Source organism: Lathamus discolor, chromosome 21, assembly GCF_037157495.1.
Source record: "Lathamus discolor isolate bLatDis1 chromosome 21, bLatDis1.hap1, whole genome shotgun sequence".
Taxonomy (NCBI): domain Eukaryota; kingdom Metazoa; phylum Chordata; class Aves; order Psittaciformes; family Psittacidae; genus Lathamus; species Lathamus discolor.
The window spans coordinates 3,128,659-3,138,700 of NC_088904.1; the positions used below are offsets into that span (position 1 = coordinate 3,128,659).

A 10,042-nucleotide genomic window follows, 5' to 3' on the forward strand; every position below is an offset into this window, starting at 1 on the left:
CTGCCCCCCACCAGGGTGGGATTTGGGGTTCCAGTAAAGTCGGGTTTGTTTCTTCTCCCTCCAGTTCCTTTGGGCTCCTCTGGCCACAGGAGGGCGGATTCGGGGTAAAACCAGGCAGAAATGGGGCCAGGTGCAGGATGCTGGCACTCAGCAGTGCGCAGGGTGAGAGCTCAGCATCACATTGGCCTCATGGCAAAGAGCGGGGTCCCTCTTTGGGGTCCTGGGTGCCCGGGTTTGCTGTGAGCAGCCCTGACCCTCAGGGATGGAGCCCAGGGACAGGGGTCCCCTGGGCAGCACACGGGGACCCCAACAGGAGCCCATCAGCACCGAACAGTTCTGGGAGCACTGCAGAGAGCTTGAGCTGCCTCAGAGCCCCCCGGTACCTTGCTGCAGAGGCAGCTCGGGGCCACCCTCACCCTGCACCTCTCCTGCAGCCAGGAGCGCTGCAGCCCCGGTGGCACAGGGATGTCCTGCTGGGAAACAATTCCTGCCAGGTACCATCTGTCTGTCCACCCATCCATCCATCCCTCCCTCCCTCCATCCCTCCCCTCCATCCATCCCTCCATGCATCCCTCCATCCATCCCTCCCTCCATGCATCCATCCATCCCGCCCTCCATGCATCCATCCATCCCTCCATCCCTCCATCCATCCCTCCCTCCATCCCTCCCCTCCATCCATCCCTCCCTCCATCCCTCCACTGCAGATTGGGCAGCAGCACCCCCAGATGCAAGCATTCAGCCAAACGCCACCCATTCCCTGCCTCAGTTTCCCACATCCCAGAGCCCCATTCCTATGGAGCAGCCCAGAGGCCACAGGGATGGGTGCCAGGGTACGACGCAAGTGGGAGCCAAGTGACGGGGGGGTTAGAAAATAAAGTGTTTAATAAAAGAGCAGCTCCTGCTCCCGTCACAGCACAGGGGAGGGCGAATGGGATGCGGTGACAGCCATGGAGCAGGGGGGCCGGAGGGAGATGAGGAGGGACAGGAGGGGGGCTCCTACACGGCAGCACCCCCTCCCCAGCCGGCCTCCATCCAGTGTTTCACACACAACCAAGGGGGAAGCCTGGGGGGGGTCAGCTCAGGACCCCGCCAGATAGATCCCTGTGGAGGAAAAGGGGTGAAAGGCGGCTGCAAGGGCTGGGGACACGTATCCAGCACAGGGACGATCACTGCCCCATGGGCAGGGCTCAACCTGCACCCTCCCGAGCTGGGCATCGCTATGGGGCATCACCCAGTAAGGGGGAAATGGAGCTTGGGGTGGTAGGAAGGGGACCCCATGCACCCCAGGGCCATAGGGAGCAGGTAAGAGACCCTGGTGCACCCTAGAAAAGGGACCCTATCCACCTTGGGAATGCACCCCATCCACCGTGCATCCCAGGGCCATGATGAGCAGGGAAGGGACCCTTGTGCGCCCTAAGAAAGGGACCCCATGCACCCCAAAGAGTAAGGAATGGACCCTCTCATCTCCAAGCAAGGGACCCCATGTACCCTGGGGCCACAGGGGATGAGGAGAGAATCCTGACCCCCCCTCCATGGCTCCCATCCAGCCCTACCTGTAGCAAACCTCTTCTTGACCAGCGACATGCGGTACCCGGCGCTCGCCAGCTCCACCTCGACGCCCGACAGCGTGCTGCCCTCGCTGCTGAACTGCGCTGCCACGGGGCTGGGCTTGCTGGGCCCACAGAGCGGCTCCCAGCTGGCCGAGAGCCGGCCACAGCCTGGGGGGGGGGGGGGGTACAGCACAGGGGTTGGGGGGGCTGTGGGGAAAGAGCCCGGACCCTGCTCCCAGTCCCCTCTGTCCTCACCTCCCTGCCCCGCGGCGCCGGGCACATCCAGCAGCCTCCAGAGCAGCCTCTTCTCCTCCAGGTTCCTGCCAGGACACAGGAATGGCCCCAAGCCCCCAAGCCCCTGATCCCCTCCTGCTTTAACCCTCATTCCCTCCTCCCTCACCCCATCAGCACCCACATCTCCCAGCTCAGGGTCCCCTGGGGGATGCATTTGTGCATCCTGCATCCCCCGCTCCCTGCTCTCACCAACTGGCCCCGGGCTGCAGCCGCAGGTTCGTGATGCGCTCATCCACGGGCAGCAGGACGTGGACGTTGGCGAGGGGCACGGGCAGCGCCAGGGCAGCCCCGTTGTAGCCGTACTCGATGCTGACCCGCGTGGTGCCCGGGGCGCAGTCCCAGTGCACACAGAGCCGCAGCGGCGCCGAGCCGGGGCCCAGCCGGGAGAACTGGGGAGACCGGGGAGGGGGGAGTTCAGGGGGTCAGCAAGACCCTCGTGCCCCCCAGGAGCAGGGGGCTCTGTCCCCTCCATGGGCTCACCTGGTACTTGAGCAGAGCCACGTTGTAGTAGGAGGCGGCCGGGCTCTGCTCCGCTTGCTTCTGGAGGTGCCCGGTGAGCGCGGCCATGTTCAGCCAGAAGTCCTTGGTGCTGGGATCGCTCTGGGATGGGTCGCTGCCGGGATGGGGTCAGTGAGCACTGGTGCCTTGGCACCCTGGGAACACGGCACCCCAATACCCAGCTCCCCATCACTGCATCTCCCAGCTCCCAAGGATGCTCAGACCCCCTGGGATCCCTGGTACCCAGCTCCCCATCACTGCATCTCCCAGCTTCCATGGATGCTCCCAGGAAACCAAGCACCCCGATACACAGCTCCCCACCAGTGTGCACATCCCCTCCTAGGACTCCTGTGCCCCCCTGGCACTCTCTGTACTCCACCACCAGCTCCCCATTACGGCACCCACCACCTCCCAGGGTGCCCATGATCCACCAGTACCCAAATACCAGCTCCCCATCACTGCATCCACCACGGTCCCTGCATCCCCCCAGGCACACCCGGTACCCCAATACCAGCCGGGGTGACCCTGTCCTGTCACGGTGCCACCGTGACCCCAGGTACCTGTAGAGCAGCTCGGCATTGGGCAGGAACTGCTCGATGGTGCCGGTGTTGAGCAGGCGGAAGCTGAGCACGGGGGGGGCCATGCTACCACTGAAGACACGGATGATGCCAGCGGGGAAGGACATGGTGAGCTCCCCCGTCACCTTCACCAGGCAGCTGCCGGGGACAGGCCGGGGGTCAGCGGTGGGGTGCGGTGCTTGGGGGGTAACCCTGACCCCCCCCCGGGACCCCCCTTACCTGTCAGCATCTCGCCCCTTGAAGTACGCGTGGACGTACTCGGTGAAGGCGGTGGCCACGGGCAGCGCATCCTGCGAGCCCAGCACCACGGGGCTGGGACCCCGCGACAGCCCTGGGGACAGGGACAGGATCAGAGCTTGGTTGGAACCCCCAAACCCCCTGACCCCCCCCCAAAACCCACCGAGCGCCGGCTGGGACACAGCGAAGAAGCCGCGATCGCCCAGGCTGGCGGGTGCTGAGTGTGAGGGGCCGCAGCTCCAGGAGGGCGAGGGGCTCAGAGAGCGCGACTGCAAGGCAAGAGAGCATTGGGGGGGGGGGGGGTGTCTGGGTTTGACCCCCACCATGGTGGGGGGTCCCACAGCCCGGCCCCGCTTCCCCCCATCCCTGGCCACGCACCAGGTCGCTGTTGCTGCCTGCAGCTGGGCCGGCCGCCGGCCTCTTGGTGCGGGAGCGGCGTGGGGGGGCCACGAGCGGGACGTCCCGGGGGGCTGCGCTGGGCCAAGTGGGGGCAGCATCTGGTGGGGGGAGATGGGACAAAGAAATAGGTGGTGATGGGGAGCTGTGTGTCGGGGTGCTTTCCTGGGGACACGTGGACATCCTTGGGAAGCTGGGGATGTAGCAATGGGGAGCTGGGTGCTGGGTGCATGGGGCTTTGGGGTTCCTGGGGGGTCTGAGCATCCTCAGGAGCTGGGGATGCAGTGATGGGGAGCTGGGTGCTGGGTGCTGGCTACATGGGGCTTTGGGGTTCCCTGGGGGGTCTGAGCATCCTCAGGAGCTGGGGATGCAGTGATGGGGAGCGGGGAGCTGGGTACATGGGGCTTTGGGGTTCCTGGGGGCTCTGAGCATCCTTGGGAGCTGGGGGATGCAGTGATGCGGAGTTGGGTGCTGGGGTACCACCATGGCAGAACCTGCCAGGGGGGCTCTATGGGGTCTCAGCCATGCAATGAGTTTGATCTGGTCTCAGCCCTGTTCTTAAGGTGAGACCCTGGGGGGGGAACACAGAGTTAAGGGTAACGGGGGCAGCTCCTGCAGCCGTCACTCACCCGGCTGGCGGGGGGGAGCCACGGCCGCGCTGCCCTCGCTCAGCCCCGACCCCGACCCCGACCCTTGGCAGGTCCATGGCGAGGGGCTGGAGGAGTCCCCCGCGCTGGGCGGCGCCGGGGAGGAGGAGGAGGAGGAAGCGGAGTTGGAGGAAGGCCGGGGCTGGTCCCCGCCGGGGCTGCGGGGCCGGACCCACGGCAGCGGCTCCCCGAAGGGGTCGGGGGAGGGGGCTTCTCGGGGCCCCGAGCGGCTGCTGCGGCCCCGGGACCCCCGCGCCGCGTCCCCCCACAACCCCTCGGCTCCGGGGCCGGTGAAGACGGCGAAGCCGGGGGGCTCCGGGAGGCGGCCGCAGGGGCTGCGGGGGCCGCGGCAGCGCCGGCGGGGGGGGGCTGCCCTGCTTGGGGAGGGGGCTCTGCGGCGTCCCCGGCTGCGGCGTCCAGGGCCTGGAGTCCGGGGAGGGTCCGGGCGCGGGGTGCGAGGGGGAATCCAGCCCCGAGTCCTCCACGTTCTCCGGGGACGAGGAGGAGAAGGGCGAGGATGAGGAGGTGAGGACGTAGGCGCGGGGGGCTGCGGGGAGACCCCCCCCCCGTGTCAGCGCCGGAGCACCCGAACGCCGGGGTCTGCCCCATAGCCCCCCCCCAAGTCCTCACCCGGGAACTCCTCCGCTTCGAAAGCCGACTCCAGCGGGGGCCCGAAGAGAGCAGCGGGGGGCGCTGCGGCCGGGGGAGCCTTCCCTGGGCCACTGCGCAGGGCACGGAGCGGAGGGGGCTCAGCGCCCATCCGGACCCCCCCCCCCCAGAGAGGAGATTGGGGGTGGCACATGGGGCATCACCCCACAGCACCCCGCTCACCCCTCACCCCGTACCTGCTCATCTGCGCCGCTGGGCACCCCCTCCCTGCACTGTCACCTGTGGGGAGAGGGGACACGGTTGGTGCTGCACAACCCCAGCACTCCCCCCCATACCCCCAGCACCCCCCCAGCACAGCCTGACCTGCCGCCAGCGTCCCCTCCGAGTCCACATCGCTCGGGGCTGGGGTCAGAGCTGCCGCATGCCCTGCGGAGGGACAGGGACCCATTGGGGGACATGGAGCCAGGGGGGTCCCCTAAAGCTGCACCAAGCCCCCGGGGTGGCACTTACGGGACGACTGCCTCTTGACAGTGCCCTGCAAGAGAATGGGGACCCGGGGTCAGTTGGCCCCGGCAGAGTCCCTGGGGACCCTTCCTGCCATCCCCCCCCCCCAAAGCTCACCCCGATGCTGGGGGGCAGGATGAGGTTCCCCACGGTGGCCTTGAGCTGCTCCATGGTGGCCTCGGCGCTGCCGGGCGCTTCTCGGGGCTGCACGGGTTTGATGTGGACGTAAAACTTGCGGGGCTCATCCTCGTCGTAGTCGGAATCGCTGGAGGAGCAGCCGTGGTTCTCCACCTCGGCTGGGCCCCCGTCAAGGCAACACCCAGCGCTCAGACACCCCAAAACTGCCCCCCCCCATGCTCCAACACAAGGATACTGCGGGTGACATCGGGGCGCACGGTGAATCCATCCTCATCCACCTCCGGGCAGCCCTGCGGGGAGATGCTCAGGGAGGTGTTTGCTTCCCAGTGCAGGGAAAACCAACCCCAGCGCTGGCACTGGGATACTCACCACCTCGGCATCCAGGGATTCCCTGGGGAACAACAGGGATAGTGTTAGATCCCGGAGCTGGGAAGGGATGCGGGGATGCAGGGACACAGAGCGGGGGATCTTACCCAGCATCGCGGTCCCTCTCCTTACGGCTCAGCCCAGGGATACGGAAAGCTTTACTACGGCTCCTCTTGGGTCCTGGAGAGGAGTCGGGGGGGGGCACAGAGTGGTGAGCGGCCCCCTCCCCGCCCCCTGCAATCCCCACCATGGGGCTGTGGGTGCAGACGTACTTGCCTTCCTGCGCTGGGGCCAGCCGGTACTCCTCAAAGTCCAGCACCCCTGCAGGCGAGAGCAGGATGAGCCACGAGCACCCTCATATGCAAGGCCGGGGAGCATCACCCCGGTGCGAAAGGGGGGAGCCCCCCAGCTCACCTGGCCGCTCTCGCCCTGTGCCCTTGCTCTCGGCAAACCTCCGCAGCAGCATCTCGGTGCCGATGTTCTCCACGTTCTGCTTGAACTCCTCATGCACCTGCGAAGGAAGCAGCGGGATGAGGGGCGCACAGTGAAGAGGGGGGGGTCCCTGTTGTTGTTCACCCCTCTGGGGACTCACCTGCCCTATCTGGACATGGGTGTCCTCCACGGAGTGCGAGTAGGAGCCGATGAGACCCTTCATGTGGCGCAGGTGGGCTTCTTCCACCTCTTGGAAGCGCTGGGAGCAGGGAAGAGGAAGGGTTTCAGCCAGGCAGGGTGGGATGTGCCCAGGGGTTCCATGCCCAGGCAATGGGGGTTTGGCCATGGGGACACATCCCCAAGGAACAGAATCCCCAGGGAGGGGTGGCCAGGCAGGCGGGGGGGGCACAACCCAAGGAATGGGGCTCAGCCCCCAGAGAGCGGGGCTGGCATCAACATGAAGAGGGGCTCAGCAAGGTTGGCATCACCAGGGCAGGGGGTAGCCTGGCCCCATGGAGAGAGGGGTCCCCAAGGCCACCGGTGCCACCCACCATGGCCGAGTCCAGCATCCTCTGCTCGAAGTCGGCGCGGGCAGCGTTGTACTTGTCCACCGCCCTGCGCAGCGCCTCGCCGGCCTTCTTGGACTTGAGCTCTGCCTGCGGGATCGGGCAGTGGGAATGAGCCCCCATCCCCATGGAGGGACAGGGACCAGGATCCCCATGGAGGGACAGGGACCAGGATCCCCATGGAGGGGACAGGGACACGCGCAGGGTCCACCTTGTCGATCTCCTTCTGGCTGGTGCCCTCCTTGCGGAGCCGCTCGTACTCCTGGCACTTGCTGTGGTAGCTCTCCTTGGACTTGGGCAGCAACTGGGCCACCCCATGCAGCATTTGGACAGCCTCCAGCGTCCCCGACACCTCCTCCTTGGACTGGGGAGGGAAACACATAGGGCAGAATGGGGATGTGGGTCTTGGGGTGCAATGGGGAGGATGTGGGGTGGGGTGGGGGGATGCGGTACCTTCTTGTGCACCCGGCCTTGCTCCTCGCCGTAGCGTGAGATCTCCTTGATGAGGTCGTGGAGCTTCTTCATCAGCTCCAAGTGGCAAAGGGCCAGTTTGTCCGAGGAGATGCGGAAAACCTCCCAGAGCGGCGCAAAGGTCCTGGGATGGGGGGGGGGACAGTGGGGCAGGGATGAGCAGGGTCCCCCCTTCTCAACCATAACGGGGTGCGCCGGACCCCTGCTCACCCCAGTTGGGTCCCGTTGGTGGCCATCTTAGACAGCTTCACCATGGCCTTGGCGTAGTTCTCCTCGATGGCGGCCCTGGGGACAGGAGGTGCTGGGGATGGAGCCCGGGGATGCCGGGGACCCCCCTGAACCCCCCCACATCCCGCTCCGGGTACCTCTCGCGGACAAAGTCAGCCAGCTCCTTGGTGGAGATCTGCCCGTGCTTCATGTTGTGGTAGAGCACATCGAAGCCGTGGTTCTTCTCGCCCTGCCAGGGGACCAAATCCCACCCAGTGCCCCCCGGGACGGTGCCACCGCAGGAGCCGCGGTGCACAACAGGAAGCACCGTTTGGGGCGGAAACACCACCAACAGGGTGGCCTGCTCCCCCCCCCAGCCCCCGGGGGGCTATTGTGGGTGCTGCCTGCTTGCCCCAACCCCCCCCCCCCCCCCCATCCAGGCGGTGGGTGCAGGGCGCTGGTGGCCCCACATGGGGAAACTGAGGCAGGGGGAAGGGGATGATGCAGGAAGACGCCAGACACCAGCAGAGATGAACCAGGAAGCTCCGGCCACGCTCCAGTGATGCCAACTTCCCCCCCCCGGCGCTGGGATGGGGATCCCCATAGGGAGGGGGGGGTCACGGACGGCACCACGGCCAGGGGGGTGGCCCATGGGAGCCCATCACCCCCTCCCCTTCCCATAGCAATTAACACACAGCGTTAATGAAGGTGTTGGGGCAAATGGTGGCCATAACCCCCCCCCACCCCCCCCCCAAGAGCTGTGGGAAGAGCGGGGGCACCCATAGATGGGGGCACCCGCTGCGGGGGGGCACCAATGGGTCAGGGGCACCCATAGGGGGGTCCAGGCTTACCCAGAAGTGCTCGGTGAAGTAGGACATCTTGGAGGAGGAAGGGGGGGAGACGGCAGCGTGGGGACCCCCCAGCTCAGCTCCCGATGCCCTATGGAAACATTGGCTCTTACCGGGTTGGGGGGGGGGGGGCTCGGTGAGGACCTCCCCCCCCCCCCCCCGCTGTACCCCCCTCCCCAAGGTGTGGAGCACCCGGGGGGGGGCCGCCAGGGCAGCGCCGGGGCCGACACCAGATACGCAGCTAAATAATAGATGAGCTTCTGCTGCTGCTGCTGCGTGGTGGCGGCTGCTCCCAATGGCCCCCCCAAAACCAACCCCGCCCCCCCGACAGCCTCTTCCCCCCACAAACGGGGACCCCCCCCTCCCCCGGCTGCACCCCAAACGCACTCATCCATGCTGGGGGTCCCACATGGGAGCATCGCCCCCCCCCAGCACTGAGCATGGGGACCCTCAAGTTTCCCCCCCCCCCCGGCCCTGCTCCCCTTCAGAGATAAACAGGAAACCCAAACGCTGGTGCATGGCTGGGGGTTGGTGCGATGGGGGGGGACGGACCCCACTCACCGTGAGCTGCTTGGGGGCTCCGGGCCCCCCCCGGATCATCCTTGTCCTCAGGGGGTCTTGGAGGGGGGGGGGAAAGGAGAGGTGAGGGCACAGCCCCCGGCCCCCCCAGCGCCTCCGCACGGGCTCAGCCACCTGTGTCATGAGTGGGGCGGGCTCAGCGCTGACCCCCCCCCCCCCCCGGGGCAGGATGGAGCAGGAGCGGGGCCGGGAGGGGGGACCCCGTTACCGGACCCCAACCCGCGTCCGGTCCCGAGCGGCCGCAGCCACCGCGAACCCCCCCCCCCCCCAAGTCCCCGCCGGCCAAAGTCCCCGGAGGCGGCAGCGTCCCCGAGGGGAACGGGGGGCACCGGCGGGGGGGGCGCGGAACACGGACCCGGGACGCTCAGCATCGCCCCGTGCTGCGGCAGGGCCCCCCCCCAACCCCGGACACCCCAACAGGGCAGCCCTTGGGCACCGCAGCGGTGACCTTCACCGGCGGGGGTGCGGGGAGCTCCGGGGGGGGCTGGACCCACCCCGGCTGCAGCTACCGGGCAGGCGGCTGCTCACGGAGGGGGGGAACCGTGCCCGCCGGCACCCCCCGTGCAGCGGCTCCGTTGGCGGGAGGTCGGGGCGTGCACGGCGCGGGGGGGGGGGATGCTCCTTCGAGAATAAGGAGGGGAAGCCCCGAGCCCCGCACCGGGGGGGTGCCCGCAGCAGCGGCGATGTGGGGAGGGCGGGGGGAGCCGCCCCGTGCACGGAGGAACGAGGAGGGGGGCACCGGGGGCGAGGCGCGCTACAGCGGGAGCCCCGCGCACAGCGCGGGGGGGGTCCGGCCGGAGGGGGGATGCTGCGGGCGCTGGGTGCGCCCCGGGCGGCGGCGGGGCCGCACTCACCTGCGGGGCTCCCGCCCCGGCCCCGCTCCCGATCCCGCTCCGCCGCCGCCGCCGCCGCCCCGCGCCCGCTCCGAGACGCGCGCTACCGGGACGGGACCGCGCCGGGGGCGGGGGTGGCTCAGGCCACGCCCCCCTCCCGCCGCGCCGCGTCGCGATTGGCCCCCGCGCCCGGCAGCGGTTACCGCAGCCAGCAGCCGCCTCTTCTCATTGGTTGAGCCGCCGCCGCGCAGCGCGCGGGGAGGGGGGTGATTTGCATTTTTAAAGCGGC

The 10,042-nt window shown here is 68.2% G+C and overlaps 1 protein-coding gene across 1 annotated transcript; it reads right to left on the minus strand.

Annotated features, from left to right (window-relative positions):
- Positions 1–864: 864 nt before the first annotated feature.
- Positions 865–9,827, minus strand: LOC136024490 (F-BAR domain only protein 1-like). The gene is given in 30 exon segments (XM_065699871.1): positions 865–1,101; positions 1,554–1,718; positions 1,806–1,870; positions 2,034–2,233; positions 2,325–2,457; positions 2,903–3,058; positions 3,140–3,251; positions 3,321–3,426; positions 3,536–3,654; positions 4,183–4,543; positions 4,545–4,747; positions 4,831–4,922; positions 5,046–5,088; positions 5,173–5,235; positions 5,320–5,344; positions 5,431–5,609; positions 5,687–5,741; positions 5,821–5,842; positions 5,925–5,997; positions 6,094–6,138; positions 6,232–6,328; positions 6,410–6,508; positions 6,801–6,905; positions 7,027–7,179; positions 7,269–7,410; positions 7,497–7,571; positions 7,652–7,743; positions 8,345–8,432; positions 8,903–8,958; positions 9,775–9,827. Coding segments are annotated over 28 exon segments (3,030 nt in total). The 5' UTR covers positions 8,372–8,432; positions 8,903–8,958; positions 9,775–9,827; the 3' UTR covers positions 865–1,078.
- Between the last annotated feature and the right edge of the window lie 215 nt (positions 9,828–10,042).